The sequence below is a fragment of the Nerophis ophidion genome, linkage group LG05, assembly GCF_033978795.1.
Source record: "Nerophis ophidion isolate RoL-2023_Sa linkage group LG05, RoL_Noph_v1.0, whole genome shotgun sequence".
In the NCBI taxonomy this organism is placed as follows: Eukaryota; Metazoa; Chordata; class Actinopteri; order Syngnathiformes; family Syngnathidae; genus Nerophis; species Nerophis ophidion.
The window spans coordinates 5,963,706-5,987,631 of record NC_084615.1 but is presented as its reverse complement, the minus strand read 5'-3'; the positions used below and the strand labels follow the sequence as shown (position 1 = coordinate 5,987,631).

Genomic DNA, 23,926 nt, shown 5'->3' with positions numbered 1-23,926 from the left:
ATGGTGTTACGGGTCAATTTCGACCCATATATATTTACTTCAAGAAAAAGGCTAAAAAGTATTTTTTTCAGCAACAGAAATCCAACATCAAACAAACAACAACCAATCAAGCAAATGAAACCAAGAGAAATAGATTACTAGTTCCAAAACTAATAAAAAAAAAATAAGAGTGGCAAAAAGTGACACTTTTAGTGTCCGTCTTTTGTTTGTTTTTGTACAGGATTACAAGGTAAAATGAGAATCCACTAAAGCTCACATGATTGGGAGAGGAGCTGGCTATCAGTGTGTTCAGTTTTGGCTCTTATCATTGCTTTATCCTCTTATTTTTATAACTGGGTCGAAACCGACCCTAACAACACCAAGGGCATAATTTCTAGCAGAGCATTTTATAACTTAGTGAAAAAAAATTTAAATGTTTTATTTTGTTGACAAAGAGGTTCCTGACAAAGTCAAAAAGCTTTGATGCAAAAAAATAAATGTATGTGGTGTTTTTATGCATTTAAAAACTAAAACTAAGACGAAGGTTAAGTGATGAACAGTAAAGTAGCTCATCATCTCATCATTTAGTGCAAGCATTCTGATGCACAGAACACTTGCATTAAACAGTTGTGCATCTTGCATAGGTCTTGAGACATAATATTAACACATTTAATGTCACAAACAGCTTCGGGTTATCTGCAAGTTCAGTCCCGATGGAATCTAAGATGGTCATTAGATGCTAATCCATCATGTTTAGGGTATTTTCTGGAATGCTCCTTATAGCGATACATATAAAGTGAAGTATATGTTGCCACAGTACAAGCTAAAAAAAAAGGGGGAAAAATGAAGAAAAAGGAGAGGCAGTTTTCAGTGAAATGATGCGAGAAAATAGACATAATACAACTTCATATTTCACGAGCATTTTAAAGGAGCCATATGTAATCATTCCATGTCAAGTCATCATTAAATGGCCCTTATATGTCAAAAGGCATTAGTAAATCATGTTCTTTTCCAATATCTCTATAACTGATAACAGTAGTTCAGCCAGGATAGGCTTTTCTCATTGATTAATACTTGTATTAGTAGATTGCACAGTACAGTACAAATTCCATACAAGTGAACTGATAATCAATTATCAGTTTATTTTTCGACAGTTAGGAACTGATCTACTAGGCTCCACATACAACGTGTACAACTAAATAATTGTCTGTAGTATTTGTGGGTGTGTTCCGCGTGATCTACGAAGACTGTGCGTACAATTCAAAAGTGCTGCAGACTGCACTATTTGAATGAGGTGTTAAGACACACATTTACTGCACATTCATGTTATCACCTGTGGCATTTTGCTATCTTTTTAATCCTAGAGCAGGGGTGCCCACACTTTTTCTGCAGGCGAGCTACTTTTCAATTGACCACCTCGAGGGGATCTACCTCATTTATATATATCATTTATATTTATTTATTTATGAAAGAGACATTTTTGTAAACAAGTTAAATGTGTTTCATGATAATACAAGCATGTGTAACACATATAGATGTCTTTCTTTCACAAAGACAAGAATATAAGTTGGTGTATTACCTGATTCTGATGACTTGCATTGATTGGAATCAGACAGTAATGATGATAACGCCCACATTTTCAAATGGAGGAGAAAAAAAGTTGTCCTTTCTGTACAATACCACATGAAAGTGGTTGGTTTTTGGCATCTAATTCATCCAGCTTCCATACACTTTACAAGAAAAACATTGGCGGCAAATTCCGTAGCTTGCTTGATTGACATTCACGGCACCCGAGGGTCTTGTGAGATGACGCTGGCTGCTGCCAGTTCATTATTATGAAAAAATGACAGAGAGGAAGGCGAGAAACACTTTTTATTTCAACAGACTTTCGCGCCGTCCCTTCCGTCAAAACTCTAAAGGCCGACTGCACATTTCCTATCTTCACAATAAAAGCCCTGCTTCATGTTGCCTGCGCTAACAAAATAAGAGTCTCGGAAAGCTTGCGTGCACAAGTGATGTGCACGCCAGCTTTCTGAGGGATCGCTTGTGCACGCCAGTTTTCCGAGACTCTGTATTTAGTTAGCGCAGGCAGCATGAAGCATTTTATTGTGAAGATAGGAAATGTGCAGTCGGCCTTTAGAGTTTTGACGGAAGGTACGGCGCGAGAGTCTGTTGAAATAAAAAGTGTTTCTCGCCTTCCTCTCGGTCATATTTTCATAATAATGATCTTGCAGCAGCCAGCGTCATCTCACAAGACCCTCCGGTACCGTGAATGTCATTTAAGTGACGTCTTGGTGAAGATTGATGATCACTAATTTTTAAGTCTATTTTTTTTAAAAGCCTGGCTGGAGATCGACTGACACACCCCCCGCGGTCGACTGGTAGCTCGCGATCGACGTAATGGGCACCCCTGTCCTAGAGCAGACCATTATGTACCCTTTTTATGGGTCCTGCAGCGTTTCTACGATGCACTTGCTTTCTAGCTGTACTAAATACAGAGTCAAAACAGCGGCTAAAAAAAATAGAGAATAGGGCTCTGAGGGAGATTAGGGCGTAACACTGGGAAGAATAGTTTCTTCACATTAACAATTTACCCTGAAAATAGAGATACTTTTCTTTCTGACTTATTTTTTCAATGGCCCTGAAAAAACTATCATTGTGGTATTAGAGTGAACAGGACAGAGAGAGTGTATGGTTTTAATAGTTGATTGATTGACTGACTGATTGAAACATTTATTAGTAGATTGCAAAGGAAGAGAATATATGAAACAGTACAGTTTACACAGTACAGTACATATTCCGCACAATTAACCACTATATGGTAACACCCTAATAAATGTTTCAACTTGTTTATTGTCAGGGTCCACGTTGATCAATTAATGCTAACCATGGTTATCACACAAGTATACTTATGGGGTTTCATAACAAAGAAAGTGAAAATTCATGGTTTTGTGCAACTTTTGAATCAGAGTTGACCCGATACCAGCGTCGGTGCAAGGACTTTTCAAAATGGGATCCGAGGGGCCGCGTTGAGTCAGAAATATGGGGTCCCACCGTAAATTATTGGGGTCCCACTTTTTTTATAACAGTTTTTGCCAATCAACCTATCCCCAGGTGCATGTCTTTGGAAGTGGGAGGAAGCCGGAGTACCCGGAGGGAACCCACGCATTCACGGGGAGAACATGCAAACTCCACACAGAAAGATCCCGAGCCTGCATTTGAACCCAGGACTGCAGGACCTTCGTATTGTGAGGCAGACGCACTAACCCCTCTGCCACCGTGAAGCCATATCGGCAAATCAATATCTACAAAGTTGTACCGGAAAAGGGCATTACTTTGAAGTCGACCAAAAATAATTAATCATTTGACCCAGTAAATATATCCATCCATCCATCTTCTTCCGCTTACCCAAAGTCGGGTTGCAGGGGAAACAACCTAAGCAGGGAAGCCCAGACTTCCCTCTCCCCAGCCACTTCGTCCAGCTCTTCCCGGGGGATCCCGAGGCGTTCCCAGGCCAGCCGGGAGACATAGTCTTCCCAACGTGTCCTGGGTCTTCCCCGTGGCCTCCTACCGGTTGGACGTGCCCTAAACACCTCCCTAGGGAGGCGTTCGGGTGGCATCCTGACCAGATGCCCGAACCACCTCATCTGGCTCCTCTCCATGTGGAGGAGCAGCGGCTTTACTTTGAGTTCCTCCCGGATGGCAGAGCTTCTCACCCCTATCTCTAAGGGAGAGACCCAAACTAATTTCTGCCGCTTGTACCCGTGATCTTATCCTTTCGGTCATGACCCAAAGCTCATGACCATAGGTGAGGATGGGAACGTAGATCGACCGGTAAATTGAGAGCCTTGCCTTCCGGCTCAGCTCCTTCTTCACCACAACGGATTGGTACAACGTCCGCATTACTGAAGACGCCGCACCGATCCGCCTGTCGATCTCACCATCAACTCTTCCCTCACTCGTGAACAAGACTCCACGTAGACCAGTAAATATAAACAAAACAAAACACCGGCGAATAGCGATAATCGTTAGAATTTTTTGGTTTTTTTAAACAAATCCATGTTCAGGGGAATTTTGCGTTCTTTATGATTTCAAAGTGTAAAAAGTCATAAAAACTGAGTTAAGGTCAACAGTGGATATTGTGGACGCATCAAACATTAGTGGCTCTACTATATTGTGTGTGGTAGAAGAAGGATGTCAGGGTTTTAAAGGAAAAGTGGCCTCGAGTGCTCTTTTCAAATCAAGGTTGTGCTTAAGGCTGTCAGGTTTTGCCAGCTAAGATAAAAGCTTAATGCTCTGAGGTCAGGAAGATGGCGAGGGTGCTGAGCAAAGAGGAAGAAGTATCAAAACATTGGCTAAAGGGAGCGTTGGGTTTGATCCATGGTGTCAGACTTAAGAAGACCAGCCAAGAGAATCACAGGAGTGCTCAAAGCAAGACGGACAGGAAGTGCCAGTGGACGACTGTACCTTGGCCTCCGCTGTCTCCCCGGGACGTCGTCACTTTGTTCAAAAAGGTGTGTAGAAAGTCGTTCTCCGTGATAACCCTGCAAACACAAACACACACACACACACACACACACACACACACACACACACACACACACACATTAACAGAAGAATCACGAGCATCATTTGATGAGGCTTTCAAAAAATATGGCCACCTTATTAATTAGCAAATGGTACAACTGGGAGTTGTTAAGGTGTATGCTATGTAAGATGCCATTCATCCATTTCCTAACGGTTGTCCCTTACAGGGTTGCGCGGGGTGCTGGAGCCTATCTCAGCTGCATTCAGGCGGAAGGCAGGGTACACCCTGGACAAATTGCCACCGTAGGGCCAATTTAATGTTGCCAATCAACCTATCGCCAGGTGCATGTCTTTGGAGGTGGGAGGGGCCTATCCCCAGGTGCATGTCTTTGGAGGTGGGAGGGGCCTATCCCCAGGTGCATGTCTTTGGAGGTGGGAGGGGCCTATCCCCAGGTGCATGTCTTTGGAGGTGGGAAGGGCCTATCCGCAGGTGCATGTTTTGGAGGTGGGAGGAGCCTATCCCCAAGTGCATGTCTTTGGAGGTGGGAGGGGCCTATCCCCAGGTGCATGTCTTTGGAGGTGGGAGGAGCCTATCCCCAAGTGTATGTCTTTGGAGGTGGGAGGAGCCTATCCCCAGGTGCATGTCTTTGGAGGTGGGAGGGGCCTATCCCCAGGTGCATGTCTTTGGAGGTGAGAGGAGCCTATCCCCAGGTGCATGTCTTTGGATGTGGGAGGAAGCCGGAGTACCCGGAGAGAACCCACGCAGTCACGGGAAGAACATGCAAACTCCAGACAGAAAGATCCCGAGCCCGGGATTGAACCCAGGACTTTTGTATTGTGAGGCAGACGCACTAAAACATGTTTTCAGCTATTTCACTTTTTTTTTTTTGTTAAGTACATAACTCCACTGCATTGTTTGTAATTGTGTAGTGTATAAAACGAGGCAGTGAGTAATCCACAACAGCACATTTGGCGTGAATTTGAGATTTCAAAACTGTTACCCTGTGTTCTCTTTCACTTTTACAAAGACCTGCAATAAAGACGTCAGGAGGAAAAGAAGTACGTACGGAGCGAAGGGGATGAAAAACTGCTTCTCGTCGCATTCAACCTTCCCTTTGATGATGTCACTGATGTCCATCACTAGGAGACAAGAAAATAAATATGTCTCTGCAGAATATTACAGCAAAAGAAGACATTTCAAGCTCCCACGGTCTTTCCTGTGACTTGGCAGCGCACAGTGGACTATTAATAATGCAGCTGCTGACCTTCAGGGTCAAGAGTAAAATGAAACAGTCAAAATTGTAACTTTAATCACGATAAAAAGAGAAAAGAAAAATGCACCTGCCACTCCAAAAGGCCGTCTGAGACCTTGAGTGCACTTCTTGTTGGTTTCCTTTAAGTCCATTCTGCCCACTCGGACTATCTGACAGATCAGGTAAATCTTGTCCCTGCTTAGGTCCTTATTCCCGAGATCCTGACACACACACACACACACACACACACACACACACACACACAAACACACATTTTGAGTGCATAGCCATCGACCAAAGAGTCAGATAAAAGATGCTTAGCCCACTGGGAGTGAGAGTTGTACATGTGACGTCAGTAGCCGTCAGTGATGGTGCAACACTGCTCCCATGTGGTCACTTACTGTAAAGACAACCTTCAGGTTGTTGAGCATGTCAATCTCTTTGGGGAACCCTTTGCTGCCCCACCTGATCAGATAGTTCTCACTGCAAGGAAGAAACACAAATAAATAATCACAGAATAGAAAAAATACAGTTGTACAACCCAAAAGTTCAATTTGGATACAATCATTACTGCAGTTATTTATATTCTTATGTGCATGTATTTGAATTAGATGAATCACACTTTTGAATTTGGATTTATTATGATTAATTATCCATCCATTTTCTACCGCTTATTCCCTTCTGGGGTCGCGGGGAGCGCTGGCGCCTATCTCAGCTACAATCGGGCGGAAGGCGGGGTACACCCTGGACAAGTCGCCACCTCATCGCAGGGCCAACACAGACAGACAACATTCACACTCACATTCACACACTAGGGCCAATTTAGTGTTGCCAATCAACCTATCCCCAGGTGCATGTCTTTGGAAGTGGGAGGAAGCCGGAGTACCCGGAGGGAACCCACGCATTCACGGGGAGAACATGCAAACTCCACACAGAAAGATCCCGAGACTGGATTTGAACCCAGGACTGCAGGAAGTTCTTATTGTGAGGCAGACGCACTAACCCCTCTGCCACCGTGAAGCCCAACCCGAAAACATATTTTGTAAAATGTTTTACTTGAATGCAAGAATAAACGTTGTTTGCTCAAAACTTGGCAAAAGTTTTAAATAAAGTCCATTCAGGATGTATTTTAACACAAAAGTACCAGTGAGCAAAAAAGTCTTGCCACTGATGTATAAATCTGCATATACACATAATTAATGCTCTATTGTTTGTGATTAATCATCATTTTGAAAAACCCAATTATAATATGCTAATAATAATAGTCAAATTGGAATGTAATGTTCAGTGTAGGGATCACTTTTCCAACACAAATGCTAAATCATCTAGATTTAAACGGTTGTATAATATTATCTCATTGAATCATGCTATATATGAAGAAAAAATTTAAATAGTATTAATTAGTATCAACTCAGATTTTCTACGTCTAAACATCAGACATATTTATTCATCCATCCATCCATCCATCCTCCTCCGCCTATCCGAGGTCGGGTCGCGGGGGCAACAGCCTAAGCAGGGAAGCCCAGACTTCCCTTTCCCCAGCCACTTCGTCTAACTCTTCCCGGGGGATCCCGAGGCGTTCCCAGGCCAGCCGGGAGAGACAGTCTTCCCAACGTGTCCTGGGTCTTCCCCGTGGCCTCCTACCGGTTGGACGTGCCCTAAACACCTCCCTAGGGAGGCGTTCGGGTGGCATCCTGACCAGATGCCCGAACCACCTCATCTGGCTCCTCTCGATGTGGAGGAGCAGCGGCTTTACTTTGAGTTCCTCCCGGATGACAGAACTTCTCACCCTATCTCTAAAGGAGGGACCTGGAAACTCATTTGGGCCGCTTGTACCCGTGATCTTATCCTTTCGGTCATGACCCAAAGCTCATGACCATAGGTGAGGATGGGAACGTAGATCGACTGGTAAATTGAGAGCTTTGCCTTCCGGCTCAGCTCCTTCTTCACCACAACGGATCGGTACAACGTCCGCATTACTGAAGACGCCGCACCGATCCGCCTGTCGATCTCACGATCCACTCTTCCCTCACTCGTGAACAAGACTCCTAGGTACTTGAACTCCTCCACTTGGGGCAGGGTCTCCTCCCCAACCCGGAGATGGCATTCCACCCTTTTCCGGGCGAGAACCATGGACTCGGACTTGGAGGTGCTGATTCTCATTCCGGTCGCTTCACACTCGGCTGCAAACCGATCCAGCGAGAGCTGAAGATCCCGGTCAGATGAAGCCATCAGGACCACATCATCTGCAAAAAGCAGAGACCTAATCCTGCGGTCACCAAACCGGAACCCCTCAACGCCTTGACTGCGCCTAGAAATTCTGTCCATAAAAGTTATGAACAGAATGGGTGACAAAGGACAGCCTTGGCGGAGTCCAACCCTCACTGGAAACGTGTCCGACTTACTGCCAGCAGTGCGGACCAAGCTCTGGCACTGATCATACAGGGAGCGGACCGCCACAATAAGACAGTCCGATACCCCATACTCTCTGAGCACTCCCCACAGGACTTCCCGAGGGACAATTGTCGAATGCCTTCTCCAAGTCCACAAAGCACATGTAGACTAGTTGGGCAAACTCCCATGCACCCTCAAGAACCCTGCCGAGAGTATAGAGCTGGTCCACAGTTCCACGACCAGGATGAAAACCACACTGTTCCTCCTGAATCCGAGGTTCAACTATCTGGCGTAGCCTCCTCTCCAGTACACCTGAATAAACCTTACCGGGAAGGCTGAGGAGTGTATATATATATATATATATATATTTATTCAAATTATTTCAATTAGTATGCTTTTAAAATAATTTGAAAACAAGTACTTAAGAGTTGTGGGATAAATTTCTTCTTTTTTTCTGAATTTGTGACATACAGGTGCACCTTCATGGATTACAATATTGCACAAAGGTTGTTTGATTTCAGGAGATTAATTCAAACCAAGCTACAAATTAAAGGCTCAGGAAATATTTGTAGTAAGGTTTTCTTTAAATTTATCAAATTTTGTCGAGGGAATGTATTGTCATAGAAGCACACATTAGACACATGATGGAATTTAACACCCGAGGTCTCAGATTTAGCCCAATGAGTACCACAAAAACAATAGTACGGACATCATAATTTAAATAGAATAAGCTATACACAGATGTTATAAAAAGCACAGATTATTTGGGAATAGTTTATAAACATAATAAAATACATAGAAAATAGAATAAAATGTGATTATGTAGAGCAAAGAGAATGTGAAAAACAACATCCATCCATCCATTTTCTACCGCTTATTCCCTTTCGGGGTCGCGGGGGGCGCTGGCGCCTATCTCAGCTACAATCGGGCGGAAGGCGGGGTACACCCTGGACAAGTCGCCACCTCATCACAGGGCCAACACAGATAGACAGACAACATTCACACTCACATTCACACACTAGGGACCATTTAGTGTTGCCAATCAACCTATCCCCAGGTGCATGTCTTTGGAAGTGGGAGGAAGCCGGAGTACCCGGAGGGAACCCACCCATTCACGGGGAGAACATGCAAACTCCACACAGAAAGATCCCGAGCCTGGATTTTTGAACCCAGGACTGCAGGAACTTCGTATTGTGAGGCAGACGCACTAACCCCTCTGCCACCGTGAAGCAAACAACAAAGCAAACTAAATAAAAGTCCAGTTCAGCACTGTTGGGTTGAGATACTGTTTTTTTTTTCCCGCACTGTAAAACAAATGTGTATATTTAACTGTTAAAAAACAAAAAACTGGCAGTGGTTTTTATACCAAATTACTGTAAATTGAAAAATGGCACCACCACCTTTGTTATTTTAAACCTCTTAAGGCCCAAGCTTTATTTTATTTTTCTTTGTTAATTGGGCTTATTGGACCCTAATTAGAATAAAAACTAAGAATCATCTTTTGATAGGACATACTTAGTCCATAAGTACACAAAGATGTACTTCATGTTTAGTGATTCTAATTCTTATTTTTACACTTTTTTTTTTTTTTACCAAATTCCATTGTATGTTATACTCTTCTGACACCACTAGATGGCATTATAAGTGTCCACATAAGTGGCCATGAAATCCCAATTCATTAGTGTACATAATTTTGGAAATAAGAGCTAAAAGGTGCTGTCCACGCATGTGGCCACTAAGCCTTTAGAGGTTTTAATTAAGGTAACATTCCCGTGACTAAGATGGCGGTTCTCTATCATGGATAAACGGCTGTGGTTTTACAATATTTTTCTCCAAATAGAAAATCTGTCACTCTGTTATGTTTACTGAAAAATTCAGGTGACCGAACTGTTCTGTTATTGTGTTTTTACAGTGCATTACTGTGAATGGAACATTGTAAAGTAAAATTTACAGATTTTTAAAAATCTGTAAAAATCAAATATCATTTTATCTGGTTTGCAAACATCTGGAAATGATATGTGTCAAAAAAAGTACTTCATGTTTTCTTCATGTATGTGATTTTTTTCATTTTAACAGAAAAAAATGTATGTACTGCTTGAAATTGCATACCTTTTAAACTTTAATAGTATCCTATATTACAACAAATATTTCAGTATATTATCATACTTTTCAAACATGTTTTTGTCTAAATAAAAATAAATACAAATACTTAATTTTACAGCAAACGAACCATCAAAAATGAATAAAAATGACAAATGTTACATAGTTCTTTACAGTATATTACTGTAAATTGAAAAAAAAGAGAACTGTTCATTGCGTAAAAATTCTGTTAACTGAGCTGCCAGTTTTTTTACTTTAAAATCCATGGTTGTTATTTTAATTAGTGTATTACTGTAAATCAGGGGTGCCCATTACGTCGATCGCGAGCTACCAGTCGACCGCGGGGGGTGTGTCAGTCGATCTCCAGCTAGGCTTTTAAAAAAAATAGAAGCAGGGCTTTTATTGTGAAGATAGGAAATGTGCAGTCGGCCTTTAGAGTTTTGACGGAAGGGACGGCGCGAAAGTATGTTGAAATAAAAAGTGTTTCTCGCCTTCCTCTCTGTCATTTTTTCATAATAATGAACTGGCAGCAGCCAGCGTCATCTCACAAGACCCTCGGGTGCCGTGAATGTCAATCAAGCAAGCTACGGAATGTGCCGCCAATGTTTTTCTTGTAAAGTGTATGGAAGCTGGATGAATTAGATGCCAAAAACCAACCACTTTCATGTGGTATTGTATGGAAAGGACAACTTTTTTTCTCCTCCATTTGAAAACGTGGGCGTTATCATCATTACTGTCTGATTCCAATCAATGCAAGTCATCAGAATCAGGTAATACACCAACTTATATTCTTGTCTTTGTAAAAGAAAGACATCTATATGTCTAACCCTAACCCATGCTTGTATTATCATTAAACACATTTAACTTGTTTACATAAATGTCTCTTTCATAAATAAATAAATATAAATGATATATATAAATGAGGTAGATCCCCTCAAGTTGGTCAATTGAAAAGTAGCTTGCCTGCAGAAAAAGTGTGGGCACCCCAGCTGTAAATAGAAAGACGGTACATTTGTTTTTACTGTAGAAAAAATGACAGCTAAGTTGCCAGAATAAGTAAAACATTTGTACTGTTTTTCCATGAACAATATAATATTGTAAAAACCAATGTAAATTTAAAAGTAAAATTCTGGCAAGTAAGCTGCCAGCTTTTCCTGTAAAAAAAAACCAAAAAACAGTGGTACGGTTTTTCCATTTACTGTAAAACGTTTAAAAAAAACAGTACAATTTCGTAATGTAAGGTTTTTCTGTAAAATAGACAGTCTACCTAAAACAATGTATATAATGAATACCATGAATTGATTAACGTGGACCCATACTTAAATAAGTTGAAAAACGTATTCGGGTGTTACCATTTAGTGGTCAATTGTACGGAATATGTACTGTACTGTGCAATCTACTAATAAAAGTCTCAATCAATCAATCAATAATGAAATCTAGAGGCAAATTCATACATTACTCAGTGTTACAAGCAGCCCTCAATGAAAACCACTTTGAAATCCCTGATCTAAATGATCAAGACCTTAAAGACACATTCTTGAAGTACTTTGTGTGTTTTGAATCTATAAAACACAAACGTTTCACTGTATGAACTGAACTACTGAAATACATGAAAGCCCCAAAGCCTTGCACGTCTTGAGCGTTGATGACACGACCAAGGCTGGTATTTGTTCAGCATAGAAGGGATGTCTTTGACTTTTTACAGACACCTTTTCTTCGAGCCGTCCTTAGAGCTTGGTACTATCTTTCCCTATCCTTCACCAGTTCACAGAAGACAAGATCATCTGTTACTACGCATCCACAGAGTGTCAAGTGTGTATTGATTGATTGATTGATTGAAACTTGTATTAGTAGCTTGCACAGTACAGTACATATTCCATACAAATGACCCAGTAACCTACTCAAGTCAGAATGTCCGCCCTGAGATGGGTAGGTGGTGAGTTATATCATGGACTATAAAAAAATGGGAGTCATTACCTCCCTGCTTGGCACTCAGCATCAAGGGGTGGAATTGGGGGTTAAATCACCAGAAATGATTCCCGGGTGTGGCACCGCTACTGCTCCCCTCACCTCCCAGGTGGTGATCAAGGGTGATGAGTCAAATGCAGAGAATAATTTCGCCACATCTAGTGTGTGTGTGAGAGCTGAAGATCCCGGCCAGATGAAGCAAACAGGACTACATCGTCTGCAAAAAGCAAAGACCTAATCCTGCGGTCACCAAACCGGAACCCCTCAATGCCTTGACTGCGCCTAGAAATTCTGTCCATAAAAGTTATGAACAGAATCGGTGACAAAGGGCAGCCTTGGCGGAGTCCAACCCTCACTGGAAACGTGTCCGACTTACTGCCGGCAATGCGGACCAAGTTCTGACACTGATCGTACAGGGATCGGACTACCATAATAAGACAGTCCGATACCCCATACTCTCTGAGCACTCCCCACAGGACTTCCCGAGGGACACGGTCGAATGCCTTCTCCAAGTCCACAAAGCACATGTAGACTGGTTGGGCAAACTCCCATGCACCCTCAAGAACCCTGCCGTGATCTGGCCGGGATCTTCAGCTCTCACTGGATCGGTTCGCAGCCGAGTGTGAAGCGGCCGGAATGAGAATCAGCACCTCCAAATCCGAATCCATGGTTCTCTCCCGGAAAAGGGTGGAATGCCATCTCCGGGTTGGGGAGGAGACCCTGCCCCAAGTGGAGGAGTTCAAGTACCTCGGAGTCTTGTTCACGAGTGAGGGAAGAGTGGATCGTGAGATCGACAGGCGGATCGGTGCGGCGTCTTCAGTAATGCGGACGTTGTACCGATCCGTTGTGGTGAAGAAGGAGCTGAGCCGGAAGGCAAAGCTCTCAATTTACCGGTCGATCTACGTTCCCATCCTCACCTATGGTCATGAGCTTTGGGTCATGACCGAAAGGATAAGATCACGGGTACTAGCGGCCGAAATGAGTTTCCTCCGCCGTGTGGCGGGTCTCTCCCTTAGAGATAGGGTGAGAAGCTCTGTCATCCGGGAGGAACTCAAAGTAAAGCCGCTGCTCCTCCACATCGAGAGGAGCCAGATGAGGTGGTTCGGGCATCTGGTCAGGATGCCACCCGAACGCCTCCCGAGGGAGGTGTTTAGGGCACGTCCAACCGGTAGGAGGCCACGGGGAAGACCCAGGACACGTTGGGAAGACTATGTCTCCCGGGTGGCCTGGGAACGCCTCGGGATCCCCCGGGAAGAGCTAGACGAAGTGGCTGGGGAGAGGGAAGTCTGGGCTTCTCTGCTTAGGCTGCTGCCCCCGCGACCCGACCTCGGATAAGCGGAAGAAGATGGATGGAGGGATGGATGGATAGTGTGTGCGTGACACCCATTGGTACTTTAACTTTAAATGGTAACACCTGAATAAGTTTTTCAACTTGTTAAGGTTGGGGTCCACGTTAATCAAATAATGGTAAGACGTAACCATCTCCAGGTCTCACATGCATCTTCACCAAACCTCATATGTACCAAAAAGGCATGTTGATGAAATAATTCTCTCTCAGCTTAACTTAAATATAACCGTGTTTAAGCCAAATGTTTTTATTAGTATACTTAGTATTTAGTATTACCTTGCTTGCTATTGTTTAATATCTTTAAATGAAACAACGGTTTGTGGATCGCTGTTAATCAAAAGTAATTATAACATCAGGTTCTAGGGGTGTAACGGTACGTGTATTTGTATGGAACTGTTTCGGTATGGGGGTTTCAGTCCGGTTCGGAGGTGTATCGAACGAGTTTGTAAGCAAAAGTCTTCAAAAGCTGCTCTGCTTTCTGCCTCTGTGTCAGCACCCAGCATTGTCCCGCCCAGACAACCATATGATTGGTTACATACGAAGCCAATCAGCAGTGCGTATTCAGAACGCATGTATTCAATGCTTCAGCGTCAGGCAGATATATGTTTGGCAGCGGACAGCGTACTCTAACCAAATGATAAAAAAACACCTCCCAGTCACAACAACTTCTACTAACATCACTATGAGCCTTTTGACCTTCTAGAAACTTAAACTGCAGCTCAGCTCGCTCGCAGTTCTGGCTTGAGGTGAAGGCTAATTAGCTTTTAGCGTAACGTTAGCTCATTTTGCTGTGTGTGTGTGTTAGGAGCAACAAAGCCCTGTCTGTCTGTTATTTCAAATGAACTAACATGAACTCCATGGTGTTCAGAGGTGAATAGTCTCTCTTGTTTTATGTTTTTCAGCTATAGTTATATTACTCATTAGTAATGTCGCAGCCTAGTTTTGAATGGCAGGGTCCCTGCTATCACATGTTAACAAAAATATAACATTTACATAATAAAATTCAACTACAGGCTTCCCAAATGCTGTAATAAATTAAGCATGATGAGTTGACTTAAAACTGTTTAATGTTGCACTTTTTATATGTAGAAGAAAGGTTTTGTCAGTTTATTTAATCAAAGCAACAGTTTAATGTGGATTAACGTGGGCAGAATTATTATAGTGTTCCCAATGTTAAAAGGATAAAGCCATTGTTTACAAATTTGGTAAATAAATAACCCAAAAATTTATATTTTGTTGTTTTCTTACTGTACCGAAAATGAATTGAACCGTGACCTCTAAACCAAACCAAAATGTTTGTGTACCGTTACACCCCTATCAGGTTCTCAAAAAAACCAAAAAAAAAAAAAACATCTAAATGATTGAGAGGGAGCTGTACAGGTGTGTGTCTTAACAGTTGGATTAAAGTGCAGTTTGCCAACTTCTCCACTAGGTTGAGCCAACAGACAATTATGCCTTGATCCAAGTATTTATTGGAATGCATCTAAAATGCTGACTAAATCTGTTTGGATACTAGTGGTGTGGGAAAAAATCGATTCGAATTTGAATCGCGATCTCACGTTGTGCGATTCAGAATTGATTCTCATTTTTAAAAAATCTATTTTTATTTATTTTTATTTTTTTTTAATCAATCCAACAAAACCATACCATAACAATGCAATCCAATTCCAAAAGCAAACCTGAGCCAGCAACACTCAGAACTGCAATAAACAGCAATTGAGAGGAGACACAAACACCACACAGAACAAAACCAAAAGTAGTGAAACAAAAATGATTATCAACAACAGTATCAATATTAGTTATGTCAGCATAGCAGTGATTAAAAATCCCTCATTGACATTATCATTAGACATTTATAAAAATAAAATAAAAAGAATAAGAGTGTCATAGTGGCTTACACTTGCATCGCATCTCTTAAACTTGACAACACACTGTGTCCAAAGTTTTCACAAAGATAAAATAAGTCATATTTTTGGTTCGTTTAATAATTAAAACAAATTTACATTATTGCAATCAGTTGATAAAATATTGTCCTTTACAATTATAAAAGCTTTTTTAAAAATCTACTACTCTGCTAGCATGTAAGCAGACTGGGTTAGATCCTGCTGAAATCTATGTATTGAATGAATACAGAATCCTTTTGAATCGGAAAAATATCGTTTTTGAATTGAGAATCGCATTGAATCGAAAAAATTGATTTATAATCGAATCACGACCCCAAGAATCGATATTGAATCGAATCGTGGGACACCCAAAGATTCGCAGCCCTTATAGGTACATGTTTTTTAATCGCAGATTCATAGCCGATTGTATCAAAATGCTGACTTGTAGGCTTTATTGCTGCTACAAGCCATTTCACATCGTTACTAACAACAACAACCTGCATTTAATATATATTACATCAAATCTGCATCAAAGCATAACAGTTGCATTATTGTAGATAGAAATGGGTGTTTTTTTATACCAATTAACAAAAAATTGATTTTAAACCATACAAAAAGATTTGCAAAACAAATAGATCAAATCTATGGAAAAAAGAAATGCTAACAAAAAATGGATTTTAAATATAAAAAAAATCAAAAAAAAAAAATCGAACAAAACAGTTTTGGTTGCAAATTCAACTTCAATCTTGTGGGCGGGGCCTCTTCTGGACAATATGTTAGAAGACCTTTTATTGGTCAGTATCACCTAGGGGAAGTAGTGTAGTCAGCAGTGCCATATGGCCACGCCCTTATCCGAGATTGACCAATAAAAAGGCTTCTGACAGTGTTGGCTAAGAGGAGGCCCCGCCCACAAGATTAAAGTTAATGTCCCCAAAAATATATTTGAAAAAAAATAAAAAATTTGCAACCAGAAAAGAATATTTGCAAACATAAAACAATTTGGGAAAAAACATATTTGAAACCCTCAAAAAACTTTTGCAACCAGCGGTAGAAAATGGATGGATGGATGGAACCACACTTTTTATTTATAAATGTTTTGTTTTGTCCAGGGTGTATCCCGCCTTCTGCCCGATTGTAGCTGAGATAGGCGCCAGCGACCCCGAAAGGGAATAAGCGGTAGAAAATGGATGGATGGATGTTTTGTTTTTTAAATACATTTTTTTGTTTCCAAATTTTTTTTGTTACATTCTTTTTAGTTGCAAATCTTTTTTTTTTGGTTTTGTTACAAATCAACTTCAATTATGTGGGCGGGGCTCTTCTGAACAATATGCTGGAAGCTTTTTTATTGGTCAGTATCGCCCACACCTTGTTTTTGCTGGATAAGGGAGGAAGGTGTGGTCAGCAGTCAACATATGGCCACGCCCTCATCCGAGATTGACCAATAAAAAGGCTTCTGACAGTGTTGGCTAAGAGGAGGCCCCGCCCACAAGATTAAAGTTAATGTGTTACCCCCCAAAAATATATTTGAAAAAAAAAAAAAATTTGCAGCCAGAAAAGAATATCTGCAAACATAAAACAATTTGGGAAAAAACATATTTGAAACCCTCAAAAAACTTTTACAACCAGCGGTAGGAAATGGATGGATGGATGGAACCACACTTTTTATTTATAAATGTTATTTTGTTTTGTTTTTTAAATACATTTTTTTGTTTCCAAATTTTTTTTGTTACATTCTTTTTAGTTGCAAATCTTTTTTTTTTGGTTTTGTTACAAATCAACTTCAATTATGTGGGCGGGGCCTCTTCTGAACAATATGCTGGAAGCTTTTTTATTGGTCAGTATCGCCCACACCTTGTTTTTGCTGGATAAGGGAGGAAGGTGTGGTCAGCAGGCACCATATGGCCACGCCCTCATCCAAGATTGACCAATAAAAAGGCTTCTTACAGTGTTGGCTAAGAGGAGGCCCCGCCCACAAGATTAAATTTAATGTGTTACCCCCAAAAATATATTTAAAAAAAAAAAAATTTTGCAACCAGAAAAGAATATCTGCAAACATAAAATAATTTGGGAAAAAACATATTTGAAACCCTCAAAAAACTTTTGCAACCAGCGGTAGAAAATGGATGGATGGATGGAACCACACTTTTTATTTATAAATGTTATTTTTTTTTTTTTAAATACATTTTTTTGTTTCCAAATTCTTTTTAGTTGCAAATCTTTTTTTTTTTTGGTTTTATTACAAATCCACTTCAATTATGTGGGCGGGGCCTCTTCTGAACAATATGCTGGAAGCTTTTTTATTGGTCAGTATCGCCCACACCTTGTTTTTGCTGGATAAGGGAGGAAGGTGTGGTCGGCAGTCACCATATGGCCACGCCCTCATCCGAGATTGACCAATAAAAAGGCTTCTGACAGTGTTGGCTAAGAGGAGGCCCCGCCCACAAGATTAAAGTTAATGTTACCCCCAAAAATATATTTGAAAAAAAAAAAAAACATTTGCAGCCAGAAAAGAATATCTGCAAACATAAAACAAATTGGGAAAAAACATATTTGAAACCCTCAAGAAACTTTTACAACCAGCGGTAGGAAATGGATGGATGGATGGAACCACACTTTTTATTTATAAATGTTATTTTGTTTTGTTTTTTAAATAAATTTTTTTGTTTCCAAATTTTTTTTGTTACATTCTTTTTAGTTGCAAATAATTTTTTTTTTTTGGTTTTGTTACAAATCAACTTCAATTATGTGGGCGGGGCCTCTTCTGAACAATATGCTGGAAGCTTTTTTATTGGTCAGTATCACCCACACCTTGTTTTTGCTGCATAAGGGAGGAAGGTGTGGTCAGCAGTCACCATATGGCCACGCCCTCATCCGAGATTGACCAATAAAAAGGCTTCTGACATTAGTTGGAGGGGGCCCTGCCCACAAGATGAAAGTTAATTTGTATCCCAAAAATATATTTGCGAAGAAAAAATTTTGGCAACCAGAAAAAAATATCTCCAAACAAAACAACAATTTGGGGAATTTCAGTTGCAAATTATTTTTCATGTTTGTTACAAATCAACTTTAATCATGTGGGAGGGGCCTATTTGCATAAAAAGATGCGATGTTTGTGTTTGTGTTCTGTTATCAATTGGATCAGCCTGTAAAACATTGAATAGATGACCATGCATGACTTTTATGAAATAACTGAAGCAATTGTTATGACAGATGTGAGAATCACATGACCCTAAACATTTGGCAACTGTGACAGTGACACAAACATGCATGAATTGTGGTGAAATTCTAATTTGAAGCTAAGTGGATTGGGAACTGCGTGGAGGCAGTGGCAGTTCCTGCCAACCTGACAGTGACAGCAGTGTCAGCCACCTCCATGTGATGCCAATCAGGACGTGCAGCCCTGTAATTTTGTCTCTTTCATTTTCTTATTTTTGGCATAGCTTTGTTTCTGATTAAGTGAGTCTTCATCATGGAAGACAGAGAATATAGCATCAAATTCCAGAAAAGATGGAGTTGCAGAGTTTGTGATCATTTCATTCTCTCAGGGGCGAACATCATGAAAAAATAAACCGAACTTTAAGGACAAATATAGCCTTCAGTTTGGAATATTCTGCAGCTGTGTTTGCGAAATGCAATTTGAGTGTCTACTGTACAAAATCTAACATGATTGTGTCAAATATGTCAACTGAGTGCTGTTCTCACTTGAAGTTGGAAGAATGACTTTGACCCTAACACTTGAAAATCGATAAATGTTGCATAACATTTACAGTGAAAGGGGAACTGCACTTTTGCCTATCATTCACAATGCTTATGTAAGACAAGCACACAAACAGTTTTATGCATTCTAACTAGTAAAGAAATGTGAGCAAACGCCCGCCTACAATGTGAGTCGCTCTATTCTGCCCATGAGGCGCTCGAGAAAACATCCAAACACTTCCATCCATCCATCCTCTACCGCTTGTCCCGTTTGGGGTTGTGGGGGTGCTGGAACCTATCTCAGCTGCAAACGGGCGGAAGGCGTGGTACACCCTGGACAAGTTGCCACCTCATCACAGGGCCAACAAAGATAGACAACATTCACACTCACATTCACACACTAGGGCTTTCATCAAGGTTTAATATACACACTTTAAGATGTAACGGTAAAATGATAAACTGCAGTAAAATTATAGACAGTAATACCGTTTACAATTTTTGTTATGGAAAAATCCATCCATCTTCTTCCGCTTATCCGAGGTCGGGCTGCGGGGGCAGCAGCCTAAGCAGGGAAGCCAAGACTTCCCTCTCACCAGCCACTTCGTCTAGCTCTTCCCGGGGGATCCCGAGGCGTTCCCAGGCCAGCCGGGAGACATAGTCTTCCCAACGTGTCCTGGGTCTTCCCCGTGGCCTCCTACCGGTTGGACGTACCCTAAACACCTCCCTCGGGAGGCGTTCGGGTGGCATCCTGACCAGATGCCCGAACCACCTCATCTGGCTCCTCTCTATGTGGAGGAGCAGCGGCTTTACTTTGAGTTCCTCCCGGATGGCAGTGATTCTCAACCTATCTCTAAGGGAGAGACCCGCCACCCTGCGGGAGAAACTCATTTCGGCCGCTTGTACCTGTAATCTTATCCTTTCGGTCATGACCCAAAGCTCATGACCATAGGTGAGGATGGGAACGTAGATCGGCCGGTAAATGAGAGCTTTGCCTTCCGGCTCAGCTCCTTCTTTACCACAAGGGATCGATACGACGTCCGCATTACTGAGAATATAGCATCGATCCGCCTGTCGATCTCACGATCCACTCTTCCCCCACTCGTGAACAAGACTACAAGGTACTTGAACTCCTCCACTTGGGGCAGAGTCTCCTCCCCAACACGGAGATGGCACTCCACCCTTTTTTGGGAGAGAACCATAGACTTGGACTTGGAGGTGCTGATTCTCATTCCGGTCCCTTCAGTCGGCTGCGAACTGATCCAGTGAGAGGTGAAGATCCCGGCCAGATGAAGCCATCAGGACCACATCATCTGCAAAAAACAGAGACCACGGCCACCAAACCAGAAGCCCTCCACGCCTAGAAATTCTGTCCATAAAAGTTATGAACAGAATGGGTGACAAAGGACAGCCTTGGCGGAGTCCAACCCTCACTGGAAATGTGTCCGACTTACTGCCGGCAATGCGGACCAAGTTCTGACACTGATCGTACAGGGATCGGACTGCCATAATAAGACAGTCCGATACCCCATACTCTCTGAGCACTCCCCACAGGACTTCCCGAGGGACACGGTCCAATGCCTTCTCCAAGTTCACAAAGCACATGTAGACTGGTTGGGCAAACTCCCATGCACCCTCAAGAACCCTGCCGAGAGTATAGAGCTGGTCCACAGTTCCACGGACGAAAACCACACTGTTCCTCCTGAATCCGGGGTTGTACTATCTGGCATAGCCGGAAAATCGTCATTTATTAATGCATTTTAGGCAACACTGCTCTTTTCCTGGAAACAGAGCCACAGCAGCCCGGACACGGCAGTTTTGCCTTTGAGCAAACAATGCCGATTGCTTAATTGCCCTTTATTTCTGTCATTTCACTCCCGTAGCGTAGAGTCTCGGCGTACGTTTAAGAAGACAATATTGGAGAGGGACATAATCGAAACACACTAAGGTCCTGTCTACATTAAGCCAGATAACTCTTTAAACAAATAATTATTTAGCTTAAGCACCGTGTCAGCCACAGTAATCCATCGTTTAAGGTTTCCCTGTTTTTATAACTTTTTACACGGGTAAGTGCACCGTGTATTTTTTGAATTTCGGCCCTTAGCTTCTATGGACTCTTTGATCGTTTACAAACTGAGTTCGGAGAGGAAGTGACGCAAGAAAGAACGCACCACAGCCAGCTTCATAATAACTGGTTTGGTAACTCGGAGCCAACCACCAGAAATGCGGAGGCCAGTCATCCAGACATGGCCGTGTTTGTCCTTCTTCTACATGTACATACGCTTGTGGAAATCACACACGAATACCTTACAACAGGGGTGCCCATTACGTCGATCGCGAGCTACCAGTCGACCGCGGGGGGTGTGTCAGTCGATCTCCAGCCAGGCTTTTAAAAAAAATAGACCTTCACCCTCAATCTTCACCAAGACGTCACTTAAATGACATTCACGGTACCGGAGGGTCTTGTGAGATGACGCTGGCTGCTGCAAGATCATTATTATGAAAATATGACCGAGAGGAAGGCGAGAAACACTTTTTATTTCAACAGACTCTCGCGCCGTACCTTCCGTCAAAACTCTAAAGGCCGACTGCACATTTCCTATCTTCACAATAAAAGCCCTGCTTCATGCTGCCTGCGCTAACTAAATACAGAGTCTCAGAAAACTGGCGTGCACAAGCGATCCCTCAGAAAGCTGGCGTGCACATCACTTGTGCACGCCAGCTTTCCGAGACTCTTATTTTGTTAGCGCAGGCAGCATGAAGAGGGGCTTTTATTGTGAAGATAGGAAATGTGCAGTCGGCCTTTAGAGTTTTGACGGAAGGGACGGCGCGAAAGTCTGTTGAAATAAAAAGTGTTTCTCGCCTTCCTCTCGGTCATTTTTTCATAATAATGAACTGGCAGCAGCCAGCGTCATCTCACAAGACCCTCGGGTGCCGTGAATGTCAATCAAGCAAGCTACGGAATTTGCCGCCAATGTTTTTCTTGTAAAGTGTATTGAAGCTGGATGAATTAGATGCCAAAAACCAACCACTTTCATGTGGTATTGTACAGAAAGGACAACTTTTTTTCTCCTCCATTTGAAAATGTGGGCGTTATCATCATTACTGTCTGATTCCAATCAATGCAAGTCATCAGAATCAGGTAATACACCAACTTATATTCTTGTCTTTGTGAAAGAAAGACATCTATATGTGTTACACATGCTTGTATTATCATGAAACACATTTAACTTGTTTACAAAAATGTCTCTTTCATAAATAAATAAATATAAATGATATATATAAATGAGGTAGATCCCCTAAAGTTGGTCAATTGAAAAGTAGCTCGCCTGCAGAAAAAGTGTGGGCACCCCTGCCTTACAAGAAGGAAATGCACGATTGCAGCTATTTGGGATACAACACATCTCAGACGGCAGGAGAACTTTCCAATGTCCAGGTCAGCTGTGATTCTACCTACCAAAAAACCTTGTCCATTTGTCGAAGGAGAGACAACGAGAATGCAGGCTCTTGTGGACGTGATAAAAAGAGTAGAGTGTGCTTTGTATTACCTGGCTGACGAGGGAAGATTACGGAAAACAGCGAATGCATTTAGACTGTATCAGTTCATTTCCGCCATGTATGCCGCAGACATAACATTGAGTTCCAGAGTATATGAAGTCACCAAAAACGAACGGACAATGAAGGTGAAGGCAAAAGAGTGAGGAGTGTCATGACCAGATATCTCGAGCCATAGATTGATTGTTGTAAAATGTAGCACCGGTCACAGCTCAGTATTATTGGCCACCTTGCTAAATGGAGATCTGACGGTGTAACTTAGGGCGAGACAAAGATGGTTATGCTGATAGCTGCAAGCAACATTCCGTTCTCATTTGTGGATGTTTTCAACAAATCCGTGAAGGTTTTGTTCCTGGATTCAGAGATCGCTCGCCAGTACGCAAATGGCAGAACAAAGGCTACTCAAATAGTTTTTTTTTTGTTTTTTTTAAGTCAGCAGCATTCTTAAGCAATGTTTCAAAATTCAAGCATTTCTTTTATTCATATATGTATATATGTGTGTATATATATATATATATATATATATATGTATATATATATATGTAAATATACATAAAAGACCTACTTGAATTTCAACGAATTACAGCAATACATATGTTTATATATATATATATATATATATATATATATATATATATACATACATACAGTATATATAAATATATTATAGATTTACACATACATACATACATATATATATATATATATATACATATATATATATATATATATATAGCTGTAATTCAATGAAATTCAAGTATTTCTTTATCTATATATATATATATATATATATATACATATATATATATATATATATATATATATATATATATATATATATATATATATATACACACACATCTACAAGGCTTTATGGGTGGAATAGACAACCTCCCATTGACTCCATAGTAAACTGACTTTTATTTAAGAGTTACAATGCATTAAAAAAAAGATTGTCTTCTGGTCTTATGATTGTGAACAATAAGCAAAATTCCAAAGAAGTGCCATTCCCATTTAAGGCCAAACGTAATAATCCACTTGTCACATCTTGAGCTTGGGTGAAGTTTATGTTGAATGTTTGTCTTCTGGCTTTATATACAGCCAGAAATTGGGAAAACCATGAGCTTTTGATTCAAAGGTTGGTATTATTTAAAAATGCATCCAAACATCCACTATAAATCTAAAACATTAGATATTATGCATTGGGAACAAGTAGAATTGATGGA

At 41.3% G+C, this 23,926-nt stretch overlaps 1 protein-coding gene across 1 annotated transcript in view; it reads right to left on the bottom strand.

Moving 5' to 3' along the window:
* The window catches only part of LOC133552549 (dedicator of cytokinesis protein 2-like), a 393,779-nt gene that overhangs the window by 322,384 nt on the left and 47,469 nt on the right, over window positions 1-23,926 (bottom strand). The window contains 4 exon segments of the mRNA XM_061899789.1: window positions 4,447-4,523; window positions 5,574-5,646; window positions 5,848-5,980; window positions 6,161-6,242. Of these exon segments, the coding sequence (XP_061755773.1) occupies window positions 4,447-4,523; window positions 5,574-5,646; window positions 5,848-5,980; window positions 6,161-6,242 (365 nt within the window).